The 27,307-nt window shown below is 44.8% G+C and overlaps 1 protein-coding gene and 1 pseudogene across 5 annotated transcripts; one reads left to right on the top strand and one right to left on the bottom strand.

The window, feature by feature from the left end:
- SETD4 (SET domain containing 4) lies at positions 1–27,247 on the top strand. 5 transcript variants are annotated; one of them, XM_061167354.1, is made up of 11 exons: positions 1–423; positions 3,045–3,214; positions 6,978–7,073; positions 11,804–11,841; positions 16,589–16,677; positions 18,210–18,639; positions 19,415–19,589; positions 21,914–21,995; positions 22,878–22,958; positions 25,964–26,087; positions 26,974–27,247. In XM_061167354.1, exons 2-11 carry the CDS (start codon positions 3,142–3,144, stop codon positions 27,106–27,108), a joined length of 1,323 nt encoding a protein of 440 aa, XP_061023337.1. In that variant the 5' UTR covers positions 1–423; positions 3,045–3,141; the 3' UTR covers positions 27,109–27,247. The 5 variants fall into 5 exon arrangements, 4 of the variants coding, with proteins under 4 accessions (XP_061023337.1, XP_061023339.1, XP_061023340.1 ...); XM_061167356.1 differs by having other exon boundaries at positions 26,989–27,247; XM_061167355.1 differs by lacking the exon at positions 1–423 and adding an exon at positions 873–997.
- On the bottom strand, positions 5,695–5,780 carry LOC133074292 (U6 spliceosomal RNA; annotated as a pseudogene).
- Positions 27,248–27,307: the final 60 nt, after the last annotated feature.

Below are 27,307 nucleotides of genomic sequence, written 5' to 3' on the forward strand. Positions count from 1 at the left end.
AGAGGGCGGGCGGCCGCCTGGCAGACGCACGCTTGGCTGCTCCTCCCTTGGGACTACCGAAGGAGAGACGCTCCAGGTCGGCTTTCCGAGCGTAGACTCCTGGTCCACGGGCCACAGGGTTTTCTTACCCCTAGACCAGCCTCGGACGACTCTAACTAGCTCTGTCAGCCGTGCCGTCCCCTTCCACCCCCCCGCCCCGGAAGAATGCGCATGTGCATGCCGGTAGGCGGAGGCACGCGGCGCCGAGAGCTCAGCCTGGCTACCAAGGACTTGGGTCAGTGGGGCCTAGAGACGGGCCTGGCGTCGTTCGGCTGTTTCCCCTGCTGCTGCGGCCCGCTTCTATAACTCGCGAGCAACTGGCGTGCTGTTTCGGGTGTTCAAGCGCTTCGGGCCCGCCCACCGCCGTCTTGAAGCTGTATCGAGGTGCGTTGGCAAACTTCCGGGGCGGGGCCTCGGTTGCCGGGGTAACGGGACTCGGCTTTCTCTTGGGCTCCCTCCCCTTCTATTTTTATTTAAAAAAGCTGAATTCAGATCGTCCACCCCCTGCCATGCCGCTGCGCGTTAAACTTAACGCCCCCCAGTATTTGGGACTCGTTCATTTAGCGAAAGTCGACCCGAGAATCGACGTGAAGGGCCCTAAGTCAGGGCGTTTGTAAGCAGCAGGGGTCTCAGCCCTGTGTCCTCCAGCGGCGGCAGAGCTGTGGGGTCAGGGCGGGGTAGGTGCGGAGTGTGTGCCAACGGAGGGGCGGCCTCAAGTCTGGCGTCTGGGAACGGGGGGCGAGGACAGTGCCGCCAGCCGTGCGGTCACCCTGGCGCCACGTGCACACCTCGCTCCCCGGACCTCGGGTCTTGGGGGTCCGCGCGGAGGCATCCCGGCCCGTGCGCAGCAGTGGCGCTGGGGACGCCGAGGGGACGAGCCGGGGTGGGCCCTGGGGCCCGACTCCACCTTCGGGTCGATGAAACACTGAACCTTCCATCGCTGGAGAGGAATAGTATGGTAATAGAGCCTGGGATTCGTGTCTCGTTATTCATGGGCTACCTGGTAATTTTTAGTAATTTAAGAAAAACAGTGATTTGGTTAAAGTGCACATAGTACTATTAGCGTTGGTTGCTCAGCCGTGTCCGACTCTTTGCCACCCCACGGACTGTAGCCCACCAGGCTCCTCTGTCCATGGGATTCTCAAGGCAAGAGTACTGGAGTGGGTTGGTTGCTGTTTTCTTCTCCAGGGAATCTTCTCGACCCAGGGATTGAACCTGGGTTTCTTGCGTTGCAGGCAGATTCTTTACCGTCTGAGCTACAGGGAAGTCTTAGAGTGCACATAATATGCACATAAGTAATATTAGGATTATGTCACTTATGTACCTATATATATATGTGTGTGTGTGTGTGTGTGTGTCAGAATAGGAAGTTACAGAAGGAATAGTAAAAGCCCCCTCCCCTTGTACGCTTTTGAATATTTTCCTAAATCCTCTTGTTTTGTAAACATAAAATGTGCCCAACACAGACCAGTAAGGGGTCTTTGAATTTGTTCTGCAACTTTGTTTTTTCACTTAATATATCTTGTATATTTTTCTATCTTCATAGGTACTTTCAGTTAATGGCTTCATAGTACTCCATTACCTGTATCATGCCAGTGTGATTCATGGATTTCATTTTTGTATTTCTGAGGAAGTAACATGTAGAAACTGTGGTGGTCATTGTAGATTTTATAATCATCTCTTTGCTTTGTCTGCTTTCTTGGGTCTCATTTTCTCCCTAATCTCTGGCAACCACCTACTTAGTTTATGTTTACTTCAGATCCTGGTTTTAAGAACAAGTCATTACTTCACACTGAAAGAGAAACCTTTTTTTTTTTTTTCTTTTTCTTGTACAACTTCTGGGCAGATGGGGGTTTCATTGCTACTGTTTTTTTAAAGAACAGTTGATTTACACTGTTGTGTTAATTTCTGCTGTGTGGCAAAGTGATTCTATATATATATATATATATATATATATATATATATATTCATATGTATAAACACACATATATATATTTTTATATTCCTTTCCATTATAGTTTATCCAGGATATTGAATGTAGTTCCCTGTGCTATACAGTAAGCCTTGTTTATTCATTCTGTATATAATAGTTTGCATCTCAGTGCAATCCATCCCTCCTCGCCTCCCTCCCCCAGGGCAACCACAAGTCTGTTCTGTGTGTGACTCTGTTTCTGTTTCATAGGTAGGTTCATTTATGTCATATTTTAGATCAACATATAAGTGGCATTGTATGGTATTTGTCTTTCCCTTTCTGGCTCACTTCACTTAGATAACCTCTGGTTCCATGCATGTTACTACAAATGCCATTATTTCATTCTTTTTTAAAAATGGATGAATAGTATTCCGTTGTATATATGTACCATATCTGTAGATGGACATTTAGGTTTGTTCCATGTTTTGGCTATTGTGTATAACGCTGCTTTGAACATAGGGGTGCATGTATCTTTTTGAATTATAGTTTTGTTCAGATATATGCACAGGAGTGGGATTGCTGGATCGTATAGCAACTCTGCTTTTAGCTTCTGGAGGAACCTCCCATCCTATTTTCCGTAGTGGCTGCACCAACTTACACTCCCACCAACAGTGTAGGAGGGCTCCCTCTTCTCCATACCCTCTCCAGCATTTGTTATTTGTAGATTTTTTAATGACGGCCATTCTGACTGGTGAGAGATGGTGCCTCATTGTAGTTTGGTTTGCATTTCTCTGATAATTAGCAATGTTGAGCATCTTTTCATGTGCATGGTGACTGTTTATTCAGAGTACAGTTAGGCTGTTACTTCGTAAACATTGATTAGCATTGAGATGTGCACACAATTATGAACTTGATAATGAGAATTTCCATGATTAATCAGCATTTAGTAGGAAGTTGAGATAAAACTGTTTTAGAGGGACCAATGTAATGGTAATTCTGTTACTGCACAGGGATCATGATTTATCTCATAGTATAAACAATTTGTATGCAAAAACATTTTAGAGAAATGGTTTGTATATCTGTATCCTTACAGGTACAAAGAACAGTGATTGTCATACAACTGGAAAGAAAAGCAAAGAAAATGCTTTTTGTTTTAGTTTGGACAATTAAACAGAAACCTCATTTTTAGTATGAAGAACGGAGGAGGAAGAACAAGCCGGATCAGAAGACGAAAACTCTTCAGAAGTTCTGAATCAAGAGGAGGTACAGTTTTGATTCTTTTGGTGCCAGTGATGAAAAAAGGAATCCTTTGCTCGTTGATATTAACAGATACACAGAGCTTTTCTCAAAGCCACATGAGCAGTATTCATAGAGAATACTTCGAATACTGGAGTGGGTAGCCGTTCCCTTCTTCAGGGCATCTTCCCAACCTGGGTCTCCTGCCTTGCAGGCAGATTGTTTACCATTTGAGCCTCCAGGGAAGCCCTCTTAGAGAATACTGTTTTGTAATAGTGCCATTTTATTCTTTTAAACCCTTGTGGGATGACAGATATATCGCTTCAACTGTGTCTTCTCTGGGGATGACTCCCAGGTTTCTGATTCTAGGCCTGACCTCTCACTACCTATAGGTTATCAGTGTTTGGATATAAGTTTATCATCTCAAGTTCCGTGTAACCCAGTCTGAACAAGATACTGTATGTGAAAGTACTTGGCCCACTGGAGAGGACTGCATAAGTGCACTTGTTATTTTTTATTTATTTTTTTCACTTGTTATTTTTGATGAAAGTGACTAAAATGTCTCGCAGCTGACCCGCAGCACGTCAGCTCCGTTGGAGGTTATCTTTGACTCTGTGGCCTTCTCTGCTCTATAGGCCATGTCCCACTCACGCTCACCTGGTCTTTCTTCGATTAACCTCTCCGCCTCTGATGTACCCAGAGGTGACCTCAGCCGGCTCTTCATCACATCCTTGTTTTTCTTGCCTGTTGGTAGTTCCGGTTGCCACCGTCAGGCTGACTTTCCTAAGGGACTGCTGCCTTTTTGGTTTAGGAGCCTCCAGGATCCTCATTGTCTTTATTTTTTTGTTTTAAAGACCTGTTACCCTCTGTCTTTCTTCTTTTTTTTTTTTTGGTTGCACTGCACAGCATGTAGGAGCTTAGTTCCCACACTAGGGATGGAACCCATGCCGTCTGCAGTGGAAGCGTGAAGTCAGCCATGGGACCACGAGGGAAGTCCTGCCTCATTGTCTCTCTCTCTCTTTTTTTTATATTAAAATTGGAAATATTATTTTTTTAATATAAATTTATTTATTTTAATTGGAGGCTAATTACTTTACAATATTGTAGTGGTTTTGCCATACATTGACATGGATCCGCCATGGGTGCACATGTGTTCCCCATCCTGAACCCCCCTCCCACCTCCCTCCCCATCCCATCCCTCAGGGTCATCCCAGTGCACCAGCCCCGAGCACCCTGTCTCATGCATCGAACCTGGACTGGCGATCTGTTTTCACATATGATAATTTACATGTTTCAATGCCATTCTCCCATATCATCCCACTCTCGCCCTCTCCCACAGAGTCCAAAAAACTGTTCTATACATCTGTGTCTCTTTTGCTATCTCACATGTGAGGTTATTGTTACCACCTTTCTAAATTCCATATATATGCGTTAGTATACTGTATTGGTGTTTTTCTTTCTGGCTTACTTCACTCTGTATAATAGACTCCAGTTTCATCCACCTCATTAGAACGGATTCAAATGTATTCTTTTTAATGGCTGAGTAATATTCCATTGTGTATACGTACCACAGCTTTCTTATCCATTTGTCTGCCAGTGGACATCTAGATTGTTTCCATGTCCTGGCTATTATAAACAGTGCTGTGGTGAACATTAGGGTACACGTGTCTCTTTCAATTCTGGTTTCCTCAATGTGTATGCCCAGCAGTGGGATTCCTGGGTCATATGGCAGTTCTATTTCCAGTTTTTTAAGAAGTCTCCACACTGTTCTCCATAGCGGCTGTACTAGTTTGCATTCCCACCAACAGTGTGAGAGGGTTCCCTTTTCTCCACACCCTCTCCAGCATTTATTACTTGTAGACTTTTGGATAGCAGCCATTCTGACTGGCGTGTAATGGTACCTCATTGTGGTTTTGATTTGCATTTCTCTGATGATGAGTGATGTTGAGCATCTTTTCATGTGTTTGTTAGTCATCTGTATGTCTTCTTTGGAGAAATGTCTGTTTAGTTCTTTGGCTCATTTTTTGATTGGGTCATTTATTTTTCTGGAATTGAGCTTCAGGAGTTGCTTGTATATTTTTGAGATTAATTCTTTGTCAGTTGCTTTGTTTGCTATTATTTTCTCTCATTCTGAAGGCTGTCTTTTCACCTTGCTTATAGTTTCCTTTGTTGTGCAAAAACTTTTACGTTTAATTAAGTCCCATTTGTTTATTTTTGCTTTTATTTCCAATATTCTGGGAGGTGGGTCATAGAGGATCCTGCTGTGATTTATGTCAGACAGTGTTTTGCCTATGTTTTCCTCTAGGAGTTTTATAGTTTCTGGTCTTACATTTAGATCTTTAATCCATTCTGAGTTTATTTTTGTGTATGGTGTTAGAAAGTGTTCTAGTTTCATTCTTTTACAAGTGGTTGACCAGTTTTCCCAGCACCACTTGTTAAAGAGATTGTCTTTTCTCCGTTGTATATTCTTGCCTCCTTTGTTGAAAATAAGGTGTCTATAGGTGTGTAAAAATATGGAACGCTTCACGAATTTGCATGTCTTCCTTGCGCAGGTATCGTTCCAATTTAATACATGTGCTGCCGAAGCGAGCACCTCATTGTCTCTTGTATGCTATTCGACATCAACTCCCTTTCTAAATGGCTCCCCCGCCACTCCTTGTGCTGAAAGTATGTTCTCTACCAACCTCCCCCACATCTGCCATTCCTCAGTCTTTCTCCAGCCAAACCAGCTTTCTTCCCTTCTCCCAGCTTGTTGCGTTTCTCTCTCACCTTTGAGACTGAGTTGAGGTCTTATGTTTTCGGTAATGCCATTTCCAGTTCTCACTAATGTCACCCGCTTTCCATGCTTCTGGTTTTCCACTTGGTTTTTGTTGAAGTCTTGTTTACCCAACCAAAACATTAACCTCTCGAGGGTGAAGAACATGTTGGATGTCCTCCACAGTGGTTAACAGTCCTGGGGGTGTAGTAGTTGCTTTTTCAATGCTCTTACTGCGAACTCTTTTCTTTAGGTTGTGATAACCTATTTTAGGAGCCTTATATTTTGGATCACATGTTTCTTAAGAAAACACTTTCGTTGAGGTATAACTAGCCCACAATGAATGTCACGTATTTGATAGAATTTGACATATGTAAACACACAGGAGGCCATTACCAAAGTCAAGATATGAACATTATTTATCACCCTAAGAAGTTTCTCATTTCCCTTGGTAATCCTTTGATCTGGCACCTCTTTGAACCCTCCCTCCCTCCATCTTCAGACAACCACTGATCTGCTTTCACTATTGATTTGTGTTTTATGGTTTTATTTAATTTTATAGTATGCATTTAAAAAAATCTGTCTTCTTTTACTCAGCATAATTATTTTGAGATAATTCTGTGTTGTTACATGTATCAATAGGTCTTTGTTTTAACATGAATTATCGCCCATGATTTGTTTATTCCAAATGTTCTAGCAGTATTTAGTAAAAAAAAAAAAACAACAATTGTTCTTTCTCCATGGAATTGCCTTTGCATTAAAAAAAAAACCAGTTGTCAGCATATGTGTAGGTCTGTTTTGGACTTTCATTTCTATTCCATTGATTTCTTTTTCTGTCTTGATGACGGTATCACACAATCTTAGTTACTGTCATTTTATAGTGATAAAAAGATTTGAGATCAGTATTTCAAAGTGGTTTTGGCTATTTCAGGTCTTTCACATTTCCATATGAATTTTAAAGTCATCTTGTCAGTTTGGAGTGATCCAATTATATAATGATTTTAGTCACCAGGTTTTCTTTCCTCTCTTGATTAGTGAATGAGAGCTACAAGCCTGAATTTATAGAGCTTAAGAAGTGGCTGAAAGACAGGAAGTTTGAAGATACAAACTTGATTCCTGCTCGTTTTCCAGGTAAGATCTGGCATTCCTTCACCTGTCTCCTGAGAGACACATGGGCCCAGGTGATGGGAGAACCAGGGTGATTCTTGCAGGCAGGCTGTATTCTTTCTGGGAGCATGTCTTCTGTTGTGTGGCAGGCTTCCTGCCTTGTAGGTGTAATATTTATTTACACTTTACCTTATTCTGAAAATGAGTTTTAAGTGGCTTGTGGACAGAAATTCTGAAATGGTGAAATAAAATTTAGAAAAGGGAAATGAGAACAGAAAAATAAGATAAAGGCAGGGATAAGGGTAACACCTAAAAGCCATAATCATGACATCTTGTACCCCTGATTGAAGGCAGGAGGAGAAGGGGACGACAGAGGATGAGATGGTTGGATGACATCACTGACTCAACAGGCATGGGTCTGAGTAAACGCCGGGAGTTAATGATGGACGGGGAGGCCTGGTGTGCTGCAGTCCGTGGGGTCTCAGAGAGTCGGACACGACTGAGAGACTGAACTGAACTGTAGCCCTGTCAGAGGCGGGCTGCCAATTTGACTTCTCTGTCCAGCAGCCCAGTGTACATGGTCAGTTATCTGGATCTTAGTGTTCTGTGAGCACAACTAAATCATTTACTCATCAGAGCTATAGGTATTTCTGGAAAATAGGCGTGAGGGAAATGTTTTCACTGGGTTTTTGTAGGGAAGACACTATGTAACGTGGGGACTGGTGACCCTACCAACCTGCTCGTGGTGGTTTTGTGAGATTTTCAAGCCTGTGCAGCTGATGGGATTATCCCCTAGCTCAGGTGCATCCCAGGAGTTTTCTCAGACCGGCTGGTTCCAAAGAACCAGCGGGGGTGCTTATTCCCTGGCTGGGTGACTCCAGGAGAGGAGCCCTGAGGGAAGCCTTAACTGCGCTGCCCCCAGCCCCAAGCCTTGGAGGGGGAGCCCCTGTGTGGCCCTGGCGTCCACAGCCACTGAACAGGGATGGGTAAATATTCTTTTCTGAAAGTTGAGGAGTTTCCCTGTGAAGGTTGGATTAACATTTACTGAAAATTGAGGAACTTGCCAGGAAGTTTGGGTCAGCATTCACTTCTGGAACATTCTCTCACAGAAGTTGGGGAGCTGGCGGCTATGGGCATGTGTCTTCAGACAAGGCCACCCAGCTCTGTCCACGAGTGGGCTTGAGGTCACCACCGAGAGGACCGATGTGCTCCTCAAACGGGTTTCGGGTTTGCCATAGCACAGAGACAGTTGTGAGCTGAGGGCCTCGAAGTTCAGTATCACAGGGCAGGTGCAGACGTTTCACCTTATAGAATACTTAAGTCATAAGCCTCTGAAGGTTCCCCTTGGCCATTAAAATGATCATTCAAGTACCCATTAGGTAATTTAACTTTGAGCACACTGACTTCCTTATATGCCCGCAAGATAAACTGTTTACCTCATGTGCTCCTAGTCAGGGTCTAGTGAGGGGATGTGTGTGAAGTTGTTCCGTATGTGTCAGTAATACATGATGATGTTGGTCTAAAATACTTGATTTTGAACCATTCTCTGTTAGGATTGCTCCTTTTTGATGATGACGAATCATATTTATTAGCCTCTAACACAATGTTTAACTTCCTGTGTGTCAGGGAATGCCTAGGAAAAAACATGCTCTTAGATTTTACTGAATGGAGTTTTTTCCTTAATAAATGTATTCAAAGACTTCACGTATTTTTGGCTGTGCTGGGTCTTGGTTGCTGCACGTGGGCTTTCTCTAGTTGCCCCGAGCAGGGCTGAGGGGCTGCTCTGTAGCTGCGGGCACAGGCTTCTCATCGCGGTGGCATCCTGTTGCGGAGCACGGGCTCCCCTTGCGCCGGCTCGGTAGTTGGGGTGCATGGGCCCAGTTGCTTCAGGGCATGTGGACCTTCCCGGATCAAGGATTGAACCGGTGTCCTCTACTTTGGCAGGCAGAGCCTTAAACCACCGGCCACCAGGGAAGTCCCGGGTGGAATTCTTTGAGATGATCAAGAGAAAAGCAGTGTCCAGAGTGGACTTGCTGTGCCTAAGGCCTGCCTACTCCCTGAGTGTCACTTTGCCTTAAGAAGGATAGATTTAAAATGATCAAGCCGGAATTGGCATATGGTTTCAATCGAATGCCTGAAAATAAGTAATCTGTCTATGATTTAGAGCAGTGAAGAGTGAGCCGTTTTAAAAGTGGCAGCAACTTCCTCTGAGCCCACGTCCAGATTCATGGTGATGGAGGAGCTAAAGCAAAGTGGTTCGGCAGTGAGCAGAACCCAGCACTTACAATTCTCGGGGCAGGGAACCTTCTTCAGTGTGGGCTGCTGTAACCAATTACCATAGACCCGGTGGCTTAAACAGCAATTTATTTCAGGCAGTTCTGGAGGTTAAGAAGTCTAAAATTGTGGTGCGGGCAGATTCAGTATCTAGTGAGGACTGATTCCTGCTTTGTGAATTGCCATCTTCTCGTGTCCTCATGAGAGGAGCTCTCTTTTCTCTTCTTACAAGGGCACAGATTCCATTCATGAGGGCTCTACCCTTGACCTAGTCACTTACCAGAAGTCCCACCTCCTAAACCTGTTGCATTAGAGGTTAGGAAATCAACACTTGAATTTAAGGGGACACAAACAGTCAGTCCACAACACCTTCCCTAAGTGCTTTCTATATCTTTAGCTTTTAATCAGCGTAGGATCAGAGAGAATATTCATGGGAGTCTGTCAAAATGTATGAAATTCTGGGGAATTAGTTTGTGGAGCATCAAGGCAGGATTCCCAAGTTAGAATCAAGATTCAGTCTTTAGACTTTGATCTGATTTATGCTTTGGGAGCTGACCCCGGTATTTCCTTTTATTTTTATTTTTTTCCAATATTTCCTTTTAACATTAAAAGCACTGTCCAAATCTGGGCCTCTCGGATAGATGGCAGCAGAAATTATAAGGCAGTGAGTAGTCTAGTAACATTCTAATGACCACTTCCTACCTTACCTTAGTAAGTACAAGTTACTGTGATCTGTTTTCTGGTCTATTGAACACTGTGTTGTGGACATATAGGTAAAGTACCTTCTGGATTTATTCCATCTGCCGAGTTCTGTTCATATATGTTTAGATAGGAATTTCCACTTAAATTAGCACATGAAATTTAAAGGATAAAAGTGAAAGTGAAAGTTGCCCAGTCTTCTCTGACTCTTTGTGACCCCATGGACTGTGTAGTCCAGAGAATTCTCCAGGCCAGAATACTGGAGTGGGTAGTCATTCCATTCTCCAGGGGATCTTCCCAACCCAGGGATCTAACCCAGCTCTCCCGAGTTGCAGGTGGATTCTTTACCAGCTGAACCACCAGGGACTCCACAGGAAAAAATTCCTCCCATTTAAGGGTTCTTAAAGGTTCTGGCCCACAGGGATGATTAACTTTACTGTGGGACACACAGAAGAAATTAAGTTCTTAGAACCAGAAGCATGTGTTTGAGCAGACAGTATGCTTCTAGGTAGGAAGGACTACTCATCAAATTAAACTTGCCAGACACCTGATTCCGGACTCGAGGCAAGAATTCTCTTCATGATCTAGGACCTCCCATTAGGCCCACAGGCATTGACCTTCACTGTATTGTATTCCCTCCTATCTGAGAGTTTGAGCAAACTTCGGGAGACAGTGAAGGACAGGAAGCCTGGCATGCTGCCGTCCGTGGGGTCAGAAAGAGTCGGATATGACTTAGTGACTAAACAACCACAACGACTAGCTGAGAGAAAAAAGTCAGAAACCGTGGTTTTGAGAAGATGACTAGAGAGAGTTCATATAATGATTGCAGGTCATATCCTGCCCATCTCTTCCAGAAAAGCTGTCAGGTGACTGTGGCAGGAGGGGAGCCCTGGGCACGGAGGGGTAAACTTACAGATGTCGGTGGTGTTGCCAAAACCACCGGGGAAGCTAGTGTCATGACTGTGCTCTGGTCAAGGCCTTGGCTCGTGGGAGCAGCTGGTCTTGGATCTACCTCACCGAGCTTGTCCGGTCAAAGAGAGCACGGTTCATGGCTTGTCCTGTCTAGGAGAGCGCAGCTTGTGGCTTGTGTAGTCAAGGAGAGCGCAGCTCATGGCTTGAGTGTCAAAGAGAGCACAGCTCGTGGTTTGTCCTGTCAAGGAGACCACGGCTCGTGGCTTGTCAGGTCAAGGAGAGCGCGGCTTGTGGCTTGTCCTGTCAAGGAAAGTGAGGTTCGTGGCTTGTCCGGTCAAGGGGAGCGCACCTCATGGCTTGTCTGTCTGGGGAGGGGAGGGCACAGCCCCAGGCTTTGTGGCACCTGAGTGGGCTTTAGTGGTCATTCAGCCAAAGACTTTAATCATTCCTTTGGAGCGCTGGGTCTAATAATGGGTAGAAGTAACCTGCGGGTCCAGCCTTGGCAGTTGGGTGGGCATCCTGGGGAGTTGGTCCTCCACCTCAGCCAGGAGACCACAGGGGAGAGAGTCCAGCCTCAGGTGGCCTGTATAAGACCCAGCACCTTTTCTGCTTGAGGGTGATCAATCTTTAGGTGTCACATCTAAGGCAGACTTTGCCCTTCAAGGATCATAAACCCAAAAGGAGGTTGAGACATTGTCCAGAATAGCTTCTTGATCCTTGGTTTCCCCGGGGAGTCAAAGGATGAGAGACACTCTGCTTCAGCTTTGTGTCATTTTGAAATTCACCCACATCTCTTATGCAGAATAGTATCCCTAAGACCTTGAAGCTGTCATAGGATTTATCCTTTTTTTCTCTCTTTGCGTTTGTAGGTACAGGAAGAGGACTGATGAGCAAGACGTCCCTGCAGGTGAGATTTTCTCTCTTACCTTGAAACCCAAAGTGGATGTTTCTGCTTGGTTTTGGGGTTCAAGTCAAATGAATTAAAAATATTTTAGACATACAAGTTTTTTTTTTTTTTTTTTTTTTAACTTAATGGATGGCTTTGAATACAGTTCTGTCAGAACTGTTTGCTGCATGCAAGAAACAAAGCCAAGGTCACAGAGCACATGTTTCTTTGGCCGTCAGGTCACAAGCCTGGGTAGGTGATCCTGAGCTGGTGTGGTGGTCTGGCCTCCATCAGCTCAGCTCCAGGGTGTAGCCCCTGGGTGTAGCTCCAGGGGGTAGCAAGAGGGAGCAAGGGGTGAGGAGGGGCGGGCTTCCGCTCAGCTATGAAGTTCCAGCTGCATCTCACCTGCCAGCACCCGGGGAGGGCGAGAAGGGAAAGCGTGTTGGGGTGCATGACTAGCCATCTCTGCCGCAGCAGGTTTTGTAAGTCTGATAGTGTTTTAAATGTGCTGAGGGTGGGCTCGGGCTGGAGGGGAGCTGCTCAAATCTGAGCCTCTGGAGTAAGTAGAACCCAGCAGCCCAGCAGGCAGGGGAGGGGACCTCTCGGCCTGTCCAGGGGTCCCCTTCCGCCAGGCGAGGCCCCTGACCCTCTTGGCTTTGGTCTCCAAGGCTGGACAGCGAGCAAGGAAATGACATAGCTGCTCTGCAAGGTCTGTTTTAGTTCTTCTGTGCTATTTAAAGGACGTCCAATGCACAGTTTTCTGTAGAGCTAGACATGAATTCCTTATTTGTAATTATTTAAATTTTCTGTTTAAAAATTGTTTTATGTTTACTCCTTAATTTAGATAAAACCCAGCTGTGTCTGTACCTTTAACCTAAAGAATGGTAGCTTTTAAAGTTGTAATTCTATTATGCTATCGTAATTTTTTTTTTCATTTTTAATTGTGGTAAAATACACATAAAGAGTCAGACACGACTGAGCGACTGAACTGAACTGAACACATAACATAAAATTTACTATCAAAACCATTTTTAAGTGTGCAGTTGAATAGTCTTAAGTACATTCACCATTCACATTGTTGAGCAGTATTTTTCTTTTTGAGGGCTGGTATATGACTATTCTGTAGCAGGCTTTGAAGATGAGAAATACACCTCTCATGAATATAGTGGTGACTATGGGTAGTTGTTGTTTGGATCAGGAAATGGTGTTTGGCAGTTACTTTACATGTACTTTGAATTGTGGCTTTTTCGCAAAAACTTTGAAAATTGAGATGTATTTTACACATAGTGAAATACACACATTTTAAGTGTCCAGTTTGATGGGCTTTTGATGGTGAAGACATTTATCTCAATCAAGATATAGAACATTGTATTCAGATTTTTTGTTGTTGTTGACATGGGATGTCAGAGCAGGAAGGGATATTAGTGACCATACCAACTCAGTCTTTTTTTGTGTGTGTGAAGATAATTGTTCTTTAAAAAAATTAAAAAAAATTTTTTTGGTTGCACTGTCTTTGTTGCTGTTCATGGGCTTTCTCTAGTTGCAGCGAGCGGGGGCCACTCCTTGCATGGTGCAGTGGCTTTTCTGGTTGTGGAGCACGAGCTCTAGGCATGTGGGGTTCAGCCGTTGCGGTGCATGAGCTTAGTTGCTCCGTGGCATGTGGGATCCTCCCAGACCAGGGACTGAGCCCATGTCTCCTGCAATGGCAGGCACATTCTTAACCACTGGAGCACCAGGAAAGTCCCAGCTCAGTCTTGATTGACAGATGAGGAGACCAGAAAATGAAACCAGGAGACTTTTGGCTGAAATGTTTAAACAACTTAGGTGTAAGTTATGATGAAAGCAAGATCTTTTATCTGGTTTCTTCAGTTCAGTTCAGTCACTCAGTTGTGTCTGACTCTTTGCAACCCCATGGACTGCAGTGCGCCAGGCCTCCCTGTCCATCACCAACTACCAGAGCTTGCTCAAACTCATGTCTGTTGAGTTGGTGATGCCATCCAACTGTCTCATCGTCTGTCCTCCCCTTCTCCTCCTGCCTTCAGTCTTTCCCAGCATCAGGGTCTTTTCCAAGGAGTCAGTTCTTTGCATCAGGTGGCCAGAGTGTTGCAGTTTCAGCTTCAGCATCAGTCCTTCCAATGAGTATTCAGGACTGCTTTCCTTTAGGATGGACTGGTTGGATCTCCTTGCAGTCCAAGGGACTCTCAAGTCTTCTCCAACACCACAGTTCAAAAGCATCAGTTCTTCAGTGCTCAGCTTTCTTTATAGTCCAACTCTCACATCCATACATGACTACTGGAAAAACCATAGCTCTGACTAGATGGACTTTTATTGATAAAGTAATGTCTCTGCTTTTTAATACGCTGTCGAGGTTGGTCATAACTTTTCTTCCAAGGAGCAAGTGTCTTTTAATTTCATGGCTGCAGTCACCATCTGCAGTGATTTTGGAACCCAAAGAAATAATTTCTCACTGTTTTCATTAATTCCCCATCTATTTGCCATGAAATGATGGGACTGGATGCCATGATCTTAGTTTTCTGAATGTTGAGATTTTTTTTTAATTATTTTAATTGGAAGCTGATTACTTTACAATATTGTAATGGCTTTTGCCATACACTGACATGAATCAGCCATGGGTGTACATGTGTTCCCCATCCTGAACCCCCATTCCCACCTCCCTCCCCATCCCATCCCTCAGGGTCATCACAGTGCACCAGCCCTGAGCACCCTGTGAATGTTGAGTTTTAAGCCAACTTTTTCACTCCTCTTTCACCTTTATCAAGAGCCTGTTTAGTTCTTCCTCACTTTCTGCGATAAGGGTGATATCATTTGCATATGAGGTTATTGATATTTCTCCCAGCAATCTTGATTCCAGCTTGTGCTTCCTCCAGCCTGGCATTTTTCATGATGTACTCTGCATATAAGTTAAATAAGAAGAGTGACAATATATAGCCTTGACTTATTCCTTTTCCTATTTGGAACCAGTCTGTTGTTCTATGTCTGGTTCTAACTGTTGCTTCTTGACCTGCAAACAGATTTTTCAGGAGGCACGTCAGGTGGTGTGGTATTCCCATCTCTTGAAGAATTTTCCAGTTTGTTGTGATCCATACAGTCAAAGGCTTTGGCGTAGTCAATAAAGCAGAAGTAGATGTTTTCCTGGAATTCTCTTGCTTTTTTGATGATCCAGCAGATGTTGGCAATTCCTCTGCCTTTTCTAAATCCAGCTTGAAGATCTGGAAGTTCAAGTTCATGTACTGTTGAAGCCTGGCTTGGAGAATTTTGATCTTTTCTTTGCTAGCATGTGAGATGAGTGCAATTGTGAACATTGTTTGAACATTGTTTGGCATTACCTTTCTTTGGGATTGGAATGAAAACTGACCTTTTCCGGTTCTGTAGCCACTGCTGAGTTTTCCAAATTTGCTGGCATATTGAGTGCAGCACTTTCATAGCATCATCTTTTAGGATTTGAAATAGCTCAACTGGAATTCCATCACCTCCACTAGCTTTGTTTGTAGTGATGCTTCCTAAGGCCCACTTGACTTCACATTCCAGGATGTCTGGCTCTAGGTGAGTAATCGCACCATCGTGCTTATCTGGGTCATGGAGATCTTTTTTGTATAGTTCTGTGTATTCTTGCCACCTCTTCTTAATATCTTCTGTTTCTGTTAGGTCCATATCATTTTTGTCCTTAATTATGCCCATCTTTGCATGCAATGTTCCCTTGGTATCTCTAATTTTCTAGAAGAGATCTGTAGTCTTTCCCATTCTTTGGTTTTCCTCTATTTCCTTGCATTGATCACTGAGGAAAGTGAAAAATGAAGTTACTCTGTTGTGTCTGACTCTTTGCTACCCCATGGACCATAGCCTACCATGCTCCTCCATCCATGGGATTTTCCAGGCAAGAGTACTGGAGTGGGGTGCCATTTCTTTCTCCAGAGGATCTTCCCAACCTAGGGATCGAACCTGGGTCTCCTGCATTGTAGGCAGACGCTTTACCATTTGAGCCACCAGGGAAGTCTTATCTCTCTCTGCTATTCTTTTGAACTCTGCGTTCAAATGGGTATACCTTTCCTTTCTCATTTGCCTTTTGCTTCTTTTCTCAGCTATTTTAAAGGCCTCCTCAGACAACTGTTTTGCCTTTTTGCATTTCTTTTTTTTGGGGATGGTCTTGATCACTGCTTAGTGCTTTATTTCTACTGGTCTAGTCCTTGATATCTTAATTTTTCTATGTTTCTATCTCAGTGGGAGAAACTGAAAACTCTACTTTTGCAGGTGAGCAAGTGAAATTCTTGTGCTGGGGGCCAACCTTGCCTTTTCTGCAGCTACTTGTTACAGGTTATATGGCAAGTATGCCGTTTCTGGGAATAGACATCCAGGCATGCGCATTTCACTGGAAGAAATTTTTGGCGTGGTTTCTGTCTGTTGCCTGTAGGTGGCACTATTTCCTGGTGTAAGAACGTGAAGGAACACTATGACTTGAGTCTCGGGAGTGTTTCTGCATTCGTTTCTGATGGAAGGTTGAGTGGTGGTGGGTGTCAGTCACACAGTTAACCTCTAACTCTTGCTGGGGTTGTAGTACCTGGCGTGGGAGCAGTCCTGCCTGCGTCTCCTGACGGCCTGGGGAACCCGTCCGCTGGGAGGCTCTTTGGTCGTCTGTGGTTGGGCTCCGCTGGATTCTTAGTAGATGATTGTGGAATCAGGGACTTCAGAAGATTCACTCAGGTCCTCCCCCAGGCATGGGTGTTCTAAACTTTACTTTCTTTCTGGTAAGGAGGGACAGACGATTATCTCGTTGCCTGAGAGCTGCCTGCTCACCACGGACACAGTGATCAGAAGCTACTTAGGGGAGTACATTGCTAAGTAAGTGACCGCTCACCTGCTCATCTGGCGTGGATGTTTCTCTTTTCAAGTTTATATCGTCAGCAAGTATGTCAGCTAAGACATAGTCCATTAGGACCCAGTCCCTTTGTGTGGCTAGTAATATATCAGCAGTGATGTGAGAAGTTTATTCTATGAAGTTGGCTCTTAATTCATGGTAAACTGCATTTTTAAGGTTGTTAATAGGCTGCTTGGGAAGTGGATTTGAATCCAGAGCTGACCTTACTAAAAAATGAGGATTAAACGGGAGCATAGACATACACACCATAACTGAGTGCCTTGACGCACAGCACTCCACTCCTCCTCTACCGTTTAGGTATTGACAAGTGTTATTTACGCTTTTAGTTTTCCCTTAACTGTACTTGCTTGAATTCTCCTTCAGCTATGAGGAGCTGTTGACGATATGAAGGGGCTGGTTAGATCTGGCATAGAAGAGAGGAGGCCAACATAGGAGCTGAAAACTATCTTCTGGCTTATGTTATAGGGAGGGTCTCTCTTTTGGGTGGGTTTCCAAGGAGAGATTGAGGAAGGTCCTCAGGATAAGAGGTTTCTAAATGATAAAGGTTGAAATATTGTATTGTTTCTCAACCCATGGTAAGCCCCTCTGGCTTACTTTTGTAAGAAAGCTGATACATTTTCATGAGCCTGAGTAGAGCCAAGGATGCTCTTGGTACTAACATTTTCTGTGTTCTGGAATTTTGAGTAGAATGCATGGTTACATAGGAATCTGAACTTTGAAGGATTAATGAAAACTTTTCTAAGTACACTCATGCAACATGAGCTGTTTTTATCTGTAATAAACAAAAATACAGCAATATATAATTTGCAATAGGATGGGTGAGTATAATACCAAAAACTTCAGAACTGTAACAGGTATATAATGAGCTTATTCAGTTTTCTGCCTGGGTTGTTACTGCACAATGGAACTTTTCGCAGTGATAGAAATGTTTCATGTTGAATTCTCCAGGATGGTAGCCACATATGGCCAACGAGCACTTGGAATGTGGCTCCTATGACTGGGAATTGAATTTTCAATATTATTTAACTAAAAAACAAGAGTTGGAATAGCTACAGGTGCCCAGTGGGTTCTGTGTTGAATGGGGCACATCTATATTCTTTCTACCAATTGTTCCCTGTCTCCCCCAATTTTATATCCTTACTAAAGTGAAACAAGTGAAATTCTAGCACCAGCTTTAAAACTGGAGAATAGTTGGAAGCAAAGAGGTTTCTGCAGAAAGTAATCTCTTGCAAACAAAGCTGGAACTCAGGCTAGTGAGCCAGTTCTTGTGTCAGTGTGGCTTGTTCATGGTCTTTGTATTGGGATGTGGTCCCAGGAGGAGGCTCTTGAGGAAGGAAGACCCTCCCTTGGATGCATTCGGTGAACATGGAGTGTACTGACCACTTGGCCACAGCCCCTCTGGAAGCAGAACTAAGCCCTCGGATGTCTGCATCTCTTGCTTATTCCATATTTTGAATGAAAGTAACTCTTCCAATCTGGATTTTCGTTTTAAAAGGTGGCAGCCTCCTCCATCTCCTCTGCTGGCTCTGTGTACCTTTTTAGTGTCAGAAAAGCACGCTGGGGATCGGTCTCCCTGGAAGCCTTACCTGGAGGTTTTACCAAAGGCCTACACCTGCCCCGTTTGTTTGGAGCCAGAAGTGGTGAATCTTCTTCCCAGCCCTTTGAAAGCAAAGGCCTGGGAGCAGAGAAGCCATGTGCGGGAGTTCTTTTCTTCTTCTCGAGGCTTTTTCTCCTCCCTGCAGCCTCTGTTTTCTGAGGCCATTGAGAGCATCTTTAGCTACCGCGCCCTGCGGTGGGCCTGGTGCACCGTCAACACCAGGGCTGTGTACATGAAGCACCCGCCGCGGCTGTGCCTTTCCCCAGAGCCAGACACCTGCGCACTCGCCCCCTACCTGGATCTGCTGAACCACAGCCCCGACGTCCAGGTGAGACATCCACCGGGGGACCGCGTTCGGTTTCAGTAGGGCCGTGTAGAACCTGCGACTGGAGGAGTGAGCAGAGCCCCAGGGAACGGTGCAGCTGGTCAGCCTCCCTGCCGTCAGGTCAGGTAGGCTCCTGTCCTTCCTCCTGACCCTGTCTCCCCCTCCTAGCATACTTTTCCTTTGCTCCGGTTCCCGACTCTGCTCTCCAGGCCTGCAGAGTCTGGTGCTGTGTCTCCTGGAGGGTCTGAACCAGCAGCTCCCCGTCCCTTCAGACCTCGGACCAAAGCCTCACTTGCTTTCCTGTCTCTTTCCCTTCCACACTTGGTGGCATAGCTCTCAGGTTTAGCTGTGATCGCTGAGGGTCTCGCTCCTTTCCCTTGGAGCTCTGCAGCCTTAGAAGACAGGGCTTTTACCTTGCACTTGGTATAACTGCAGTGCTCAGCACAGAGCCTGGAATGGAGGAGGAGTTCAGCCAGCAGTTTCTGACTGGATGGATACTTGTGGGAAATCATGATGGGATCCCGCTTTGGAAGTCAGATAGAGACCTCTTCTTCCCCAGGCTTCTGCCCTCTCCTAAAGGAGATGACTATATCCCCAGTGGAGTGAGATAGAGGCAAACCAAAGAAATGCAGATGTGGCATTTTTTTCTCCATATGGATAAATTCCGTGCTGAGGACTTGAAAGCTGCATCTTGCTTAAATGATTATGATCAGTTAATCTTTTTGGTTTTCTGCTTTGCTTTAAGAAACATGTTTTACACTTTGTCTTTTTCTTCTAGGTAAAAGCAGCATTTAATGAGGAAACTCGCTGTTACGAAATTAGAACAGCTACACGCTGTGGCAGACGCAGGGAGGTTTTCATCTGCTACGGCCCCCACGATAACCACCGCCTGCTTCTGGAGTACGGATTTGTCTCCATCCACAATCCTCATGCTTGTGTTTATATCTCAAAAGGTTGGAACTGACTTTGGTTCTCATCACTAAGATAATTGGATTTCCTGCTGCCAGTCTGGTTCTTTTTTTATAAAAATGACAAAACCTTAAGATGTGTATCAGTTATTTTCTCCTAGGTAGGGCTATACTAATTCTTTTTTTTTTAATTTTTTTATTTTTTATTATTAGTTGGAGGCTAATTACTTCACAACATTTCAGTGGGTTTTGTCATACATTGATATGAATCAGCCATAGATTTACACGTATTCCCCATCCCGATCCCCCCTCCCACCTCCCTCTCCACCCGATTCCTCTGGGTCTTCCCAGTGCACCAGGCCCGAGCACTTGTCTCATGCATCCCACCTGGGCTGGTGATCTGTTTCACCATAGATAGTATACATGCTGTTCTTTTGAAACATCCCACCCTCACCTTCTCCCACAGAGTTCAAAAGTCTGTTCTGTATTTCTGTGTCTCTTTTTTCTGTTTTGCATATAGGGTTATCGTTACCATCTTTCTAAATTCCATATATATGTGTTAGTATGTTGTAATGTTCTTTATCTTTCTGGCTTACTTCACTCTGTATAATGGGCTCCAGTTTCATCCATCTCATTAGGACTGATTCAAATGAATTCTTTTTAACGGCTGAGTAATATTCCATGGTGTATATGTACCACAGCTTCCTTATCCATTCATCTGCTGATGGGCATCTAGGTTGCTTCCATGTCCTGGCTATTATAAACAGTGCTGCGATGAACATTGGGGTGCACGTGTCTCTTTCAGATCTGGTTTCCTCAGTGTGCTATACTAATTCTTATTGACCACGTCATTTCAGTGTTGAAGTAAAAGCAACATAGCTTTGATCCATATTGAAGTTAAGAACTAAGAAAAGTTTTATTGCATTAGGTTGGACAGTAGAATGAAAACAAAGGAAAACTCCTAGGGAAATATAGATGACAAGAAATGGAAATTTTGTACTGAGATGTTGTCACTAAAGATAGAGCAGTGGGGGGCTTGACTGCCATGATGATCCAGTGGCTAAGAACTTGCCTTGCTATGCTGGGGACACAGGTTTGATCCCTGATTGGGGAACTAAGATCCCACCTGCTGCAGGACAACTAAGCCTGCACGCCACACCTAAAGACCCCGCATGACACAACGAAGATGCTGTGGGCCACAACCAAGATCTGGTGCAGCTCAATAAATAAATGAATATTGAAGAAAGAATGGGAACACTGTAAAAAATAAAGTGCAGGATTAGAGAGTTCCAAGTAAAAAGGACTCATGAAATACCAATGTGTGTAATCACACTGCACCAATCACAGGATAAATGTTAGACACAACCCTTGTTTGAAGGGGTTTAAGGCTGTGATTAAAAAATGGATTCCATTTGTGTTGTTACTTAGCATCATTGTCATCTTATTTTAAAAATACTTTACATATTAAAGTTGTAAAAATTCCAAATATAGTATTAAAAATAATACATGGAAGGCTGATTTATTCCCCCTTCCCTTAAAGCAGCAGAGAAGCAGTTTTCTAGGCGTTGAAGAAATGGCTGAAGCTTTACCGAGTGTATAATTTGAAGTAATTTTAATATAAGTTCAGTGGAAATAGAAACTTGGTCAAAGTGCTACCACTCCATCCTCTAGCTAGAGTAATAAAATGTTTTTCAAAATGAAATAGGACAGCAAAAACTGGGTCTTGCTGGGTCTCTTAGAAAGCTAGCTTTGAGACTAGCATTGTATTATCAGAATAACTTTTAATATTGATGACCATGCAGTATCGATTTGTTAAATATTTTGAACAAAATTCACACTTTATTTTTGCGTGTAAGGAAAAAAAATAAAAAAATTTTATAAAAAATAGAAAAACCCTTCATTATCCTTTTACTCCAAAAAGCTTTGTTAATTTTCACATCATCATTTTTAGTTGTTTTATGATTGCAATCACTAGTATCCAGATAGTTTTGAATTCTGACTTTTAAAAACCTGAAGCCTGGAAACATTTCCTCATGATTGGAGCCTGTACTTCAGTGGGTGTGGCTTCCCACTGGTCCTATCATGTCTTCATTCCCAGATTTTGTCGGTTGATTTGCTTCATGGAAGCAGGAGCTGAGGTAGTGGATGTTTTGTCTGCTGTCTAGTAATTCTTGCAGCCTTTCAAGGGCTAAGTCATGACCTCATTGAGTTGGACCAAAAGACTAGATTTTTTTTTTTGATGTGAGAGAGGTAAAATTGTTTACATGTGTCTTAATTGCTGATGGGATGGAAAGTAAGCTGAGAAGTGTCTTCCTTTTTGCCTGAATTTTATACATCTCAGCCTCATTTTTTTTTTTTTTTAAATGCAGATATGCTTGTTAAATATCTTCCATCCACTGATAAACAGATGAACAAAAAGATTTCCATTTTGGAGGATCATGACTTTATAGAGTAAGTGTTTCTCTCGAAATTTTTCCTTTAGGAAGTCTTGATGAAAAATTGAGAGTTCAGGTTTTGAAAGGTGTGAGAGGCCTCCTGGCTCAGATCTGGTGACAGGTAGCTATTTATTGAGCGTTTACTGTATATAGTACACTGTGCTTGAGGTGTGGTGGGGCATACAACGAGGGGAAGATACTTGACAAGAGACTTTTCTGGGGACCTGAGATAGAAACTTGACGTCTTAAATGATTGTATGTCCTGACTGGTGGCCCTGTGTGCTTGTTGCTGACATGCAGTCAGGCATCGTGGCATCGCTCCTGCAAGCCAGCCTGGCCGTCAGTCACCTAGCAACTGGGTCCAGGCTCTTGGGATGGGAGGTGCTGAGGTGATTCCACACCAAATAGGATAAACTGGGTTTGAGACCCCCCCCCCCCCCCCCCCCACCTTGCAGATTTTCTTCTTTAGATAAAACAGTTCTCAATAGTCCAGCAGCAGAGTGAGGGCCAAGCTAGCTGTGATGCCACCGTTGGTTTGATCCTCAGGATAACCCAGACACTTCTTCATCCGTCTCACTGTGGTCTCCTCATCCAGCTTCAGCTTCTTACCATATCGAAAGAGCTTTCTAGTTAAGTATTGGCAGACCCACTTTTCTCTTTTGTCTCCGTGACTAAGACTGCGGGCTGCACCATGTTTAACGGCCCCTTTAAAAAAATGTGTGGCCCTTGAGCCATTTACTGGGGTGTAATGAAGTGTCACAATGACGGATTTGTCGTTTTTTAAAATTAATTTTTATTTTGTATGGCAGTGTAGTTGATTTACATTGTTGTGTTAGTTTCATGTGCAGGACACAGAGATTCAGTGATCGATACATAACCTGTCCTTTTTCTGCTTTAGGAATCTGACCTTTGGATGGGATGGACCATCTTGGCGGTTGCTCACAGCTCTTAAATTGTTATGTCTGGAAGCTGAAGAATTGTAAGTCCCCTGTGTGTTGGTCACCAGCTGCCGCTACAATTTGGACATAACTTTGGCTTTTGTTTTGGCTGACACTCAAACGCCCTGTTTCAGAGGAGAAAGAAACGCCCTTGTATACTGGGGCTGCTTATTCTTCGTGTGGGCTTCCCCGGTGGCACTAGTGGTAAAGAGCCTGCCTGCCAATGCAGGAGATCGTGAGACGCGGGTTCAATCCCTGGCTCCGGATGATCCCCTGGAGGAGGGCATGACAACCCACACCAGTGTTCTTGCCTGGAGAATACTGTGGACCGAGGAGCCTGGTGGGCTACCGTCCATGGGGTTGCAGAGTCAGACACAACTGAAGGGACTTAGCATGCACATTCTGTGTAACTTGCCTCGCGTGGGGAATGTCTAGCTTTCTACGGTTTCTGGAAGTGTCTGGTTTTAGAGTCATAATCTGAGTGCACAGTCCTGAGAATTGGTCTCTCTCCAGATATTCCCCCCCCCCCCCGCCCCAACCCGGGTGACCTGCAGTTCGCTGAACACTTCAGAAAGTGTGCGCACTGACGGACAGGAGAGTCTCCGAGTAGGTAGGTTTTTCCCCAGAAGCAGACAGGGCTCCTGAGCACGGGCCTCGCCCGGTTCCGTCTTGAGGGCAGACCCCGACCCCCGCTGAGGAGAGCCCTGGGTGTCTCTGGAGGGCAGGCAGGTAGAGGAGCCCATGCTGGAGACGCGCATTCCGGTCGGGTCCTCAGCACTCCCGGGAGGCTGCTGGTCCTCCCCTTAGCATGGGAAGCGTAGTCAGAGGCCCGCGCTGTAAGCCTCGGAGCCCCTTGCGAGGGAGTCGGGGAGGAGTAATGCCCGCTACTCAGCAGAAGCTCAGGTGAGAGATACCGCCGGGGGGTACTTCCTGGAAGTGGCAGAACCCATCCTCGAGCTGTGAGGAGGGTTCGGTGTGTTAGCGCCGAGACGTAGCCCTCAGCTTGGCGCCTGGAAGCAGCCGGCGCTCCTTCCGTCACGCCTGTGACGTTCCGTTCGCGACGTTGCCTACGTTTCCCTAGGGACTCTGGGAGAGAAAAACCACCCCCTCCGGGGCTCCACACCAGAAACCGTGTTTCTTCTCAGTAGACGCTGAATTCTGTATCCGACACACTGCCTTCGTCTTGTTGCTTGCTAGAAAACTCAGGCAAATCAATGGTCCGTTCTAGTGTGCCGGATTTTAAGGCATGCGGGTCATCACCGACTCATTCCTGACTCGCCGTCTCATCTTTCCTCCCCGCGTCTTTCCTTTGTCTTGTTTTCCCCATCCATTCGTCTCCCGTTTCATTTTATCTCATGTGTACCCACTACGTAAGTTTCTTTGCATCTTCCTTGGAAAAAGATACGAGTGCTTTTTCAAGACATGTCAACCTCGGATTTAAAAAAAGCAACTGGGTCTTTCCCAGGGGTCCTGCTGAGGGCTCTTTCCTTCCCTTGGAGTTCTTTTTTTTTTTTTTTTCCCCTAAAAATTTTTGTTTATTTAACTACTGGCTGTTCTGGGTCTTCGTTGCGGCAGGCAGGAGGGCCTTCTTTCGTTGAGGAGAGCTGGGTGAGGAGAGCACGGCTAGTTGCCGTGCATGGACTTCTCATTGGGCTGGCTGCTTGTTGCAGAGCTCGGGTTTTAGAGCCCTCGGGCTTGTATAGTTGCTGTGCACAGTCTCACTAGTTGTGACTCAGGCGCTAGAGCGTGGGCTCAGTAGTTGTGGTACACAGGCATAGCTGCCTGGAGGCACGTGGGATCTTCCCAGCCCCCGGATCGAACCTGTGTCCCCTGCATTGGTAGGAGGATTCTTAACCCCTGGACCACCAGGGAAGCTGTCCCTTGGAGTTCTTTCTGGCTGACTGGAGCTGTGTGGCAGAGGAAGCGTGCATTTGGGATTCTGCCTGACTGGTGTTTGCACACTTATTTCTGCCTGTAACTTTAGGCTCAGTTCCTCACTGTTCTGGATTCTCAGTTTGTGTCTAAAAGGTGGGGATAATAATGCTTTCTTTGCTGGGCAGTCATGAGGGTTAAAACAGATAACAGTTGCGTAGGAAACCCTGTGCCCAGCACATAGCAGTGTCCTTTCTTCCTCCCTCCCTCCCTCCCTCCTTTCCTTAGAACCTGTTGGCTCCTGAGGTTGCCACCATCGTCTCTAAAGCTAAAGACATCTGAGACTTTATATCTGTGTGACTTGGCTGTGGGGAATTTCTCAGTGACTTCTGTGCCCTGCACTCAGAAGGTGCAGCCCTCACCTGTCTCTTCTTCCTCGGCTGCGCCCATATCCATGTTCTCCGCATCCAGAACCTGTCCACCCCGCTTCCTCCCTCTTTGTGCTTCTTCCCGGCATGTCGATTTTGGCCTGGCCGCCTCCTGCTCAGTGTCTTGCCTTCCCCGGGCACAGCAGCACTGTTCTGCCTGCAGAAAGTTGTGTCCCCACTAACCACCAAGCCCCATTTCCTACAGACTTTCTTAGTATAAAATTGGCATGACTGCATGGTGAAAAAGACTTCATGGTAGATTCCTCTTTTCCATCTGTTGAGCATTTTACTTGGTGAAACACGTCGTGTGTTGAGTTTGTCATCTTTTTTTTTTTTTTTTTTTTAATGACAAGAGATGCTGTCATTTGAAGAAAATAACCCCCCCCCCCCCCCACTCCACGCCTTTGCTCCTTAGTCTGTGGTCCTCTGGCTCTGGACTCACCTTCTTATCTGTCCTCTGTTCTCTCCCTGTGGCAGGTGGATGCGGCTCCGCTTACTCGTGAGCCAAAGGACTGTGATGCTAGTAAAACTCAGCTCCTTGCTTCTGAGCCTCAGGATTCCTTGTTTCTTGTCTACTGTGTCTGCTTCAACTCAGGACCTGCACTTTGGCAGGAGGTTTGAGGGACTGTGCTGATGGAATGAGTTTTATTATGCTTTTGGAAAAATAGGACAAGTGTTGTGTTGAAGTGGAAAAGCCTTTATTTGTGAGAACCTCCTGAAATGACCTTGAACATTTTTGGTTCTAGTACATGCTGGAAAAAAGTACTTCTTGGGGAAATCATTTCTGATACAAATGAGAAGACAAGTTTGGACGTAGCCCAGAAAATATGCCGTTATTTCATAGAGGAGACTAATGCTGTGCTTCAAAAGGTATTATTTAGGAATATCTTGTTCTTAAGTGTTTTGATTGAGAAGTTGTTTTGTACTTGTTGGATAGGAATAGTCCACCTTATTGGGGTGCTGCTAATGCCTTAATAAATAAACACTGATGTAATCTGTGTTTTTGACTATTTACATGTGTTTATACCATTTAGTGGTCTTCCCAGGTGGCGCTAGTGGTAAAGAACCCACCTGCCAATGCAGGAGATGTAAGAGACATGGGTTCAACCCTTGGGTGGGGAAGATCCCCTGGAGGAGGGCCTGGCAACCCACTCCCGTATTCTTGCCTGGAGAATCCCATGGACAGAGGAGCCTGGCGGGCTGCAGTCCACGGGGGTCACAGAGTCGGACACGACTGAGCGACTTAGCACACAGCACACACATACCTTTTAATAGGTAAATTAGTGCATGAATTCTTTTTCATAGATTTTTAAGGTACTCTTTTTCCCCTTTGTGTGGTGAATGTTTTAATTAAATGAGGGATCAGCTTATTTGAATGAAAACATGACTGGGATTAAAAAATGATTTTATTGAACCTTGGAGACATTGTGTTGTGTGAAATAAACCAGGACATGAAAAGACAGATATTGTATGATTCCAATTAAATGAGAGGTCTGGTATTCCAGAATTTATGGAGACAGAAAGCAGACTAGTGGTTCCCAGGGATTTGGGGAGGAGGAGGTGGGGAGTTAATGTTTAATGGGTGCGGTTTCTGTTTGGGAAGATGAAAAAGTCTTGGCGATGGATGGTGGCTGTGGTTTCACAACACTGTGGATGTACTTACTGCCACTGAATCGTGCATTTAAAACTGATCAGGGTCTTAAATCTTAGGTGTATTTTACTACACTGAAAAAAAACATTTAAAAATAACTTCCAGGTTTCTCGCATGAAGGATGAAGAAGTGGCTTTGATGAACCAATTGACTTTGGTAGAAACACTGTGGACCGAAGAGTTGAAGATTCTCCAGGCCTCTGCCAAGGCCCTGATCACCTTGCAAACAGCTTTTACATAACACACTTCACCACGTGCGTAAGGTCATCTCCTCTGGTGGGTGTGACTTCTTTAAACATTTTTTAACTCAGGTTTATTTTATATGGACTCACTGAGAGTCAATGAAGAGTTTCTATTAAACAGTTATCTGCTCAGTCCTATCCCTCTGCTTCTGTCTCTCTGTGGGGGGAAGTGGCTGCTTGGGGACCTGAAGGCACTCA

Source organism: Dama dama, chromosome 19 (assembly GCF_033118175.1).
Source record: "Dama dama isolate Ldn47 chromosome 19, ASM3311817v1, whole genome shotgun sequence".
Classification (NCBI taxonomy): Eukaryota; Metazoa; Chordata; class Mammalia; order Artiodactyla; family Cervidae; genus Dama; species Dama dama.

What these genes read in the sequence shown, in the direction of transcription:
- SETD4 (XM_061167354.1), top strand. Translation starts at nt 3,142, where the DNA reads ATGAAGAACGGAGGAGGAAGAACAAGCCGGATCAGAAGACGAAAACTC. An exon ending in TGAGCAAGACGTCCCTGCAG is followed by an intron (nt 11,842 to 16,588) that starts GTGAGATTTTCT and finishes CTTTCTGGTAAG; the next exon opens with GAGGGACAGACGATTATCTC. An exon ending in TTGTGTTTATATCTCAAAAG is followed by an intron (nt 19,590 to 21,913) that starts GTTGGAACTGAC and finishes TTTTAAATGCAG; the next exon opens with ATATGCTTGTTAAATATCTT.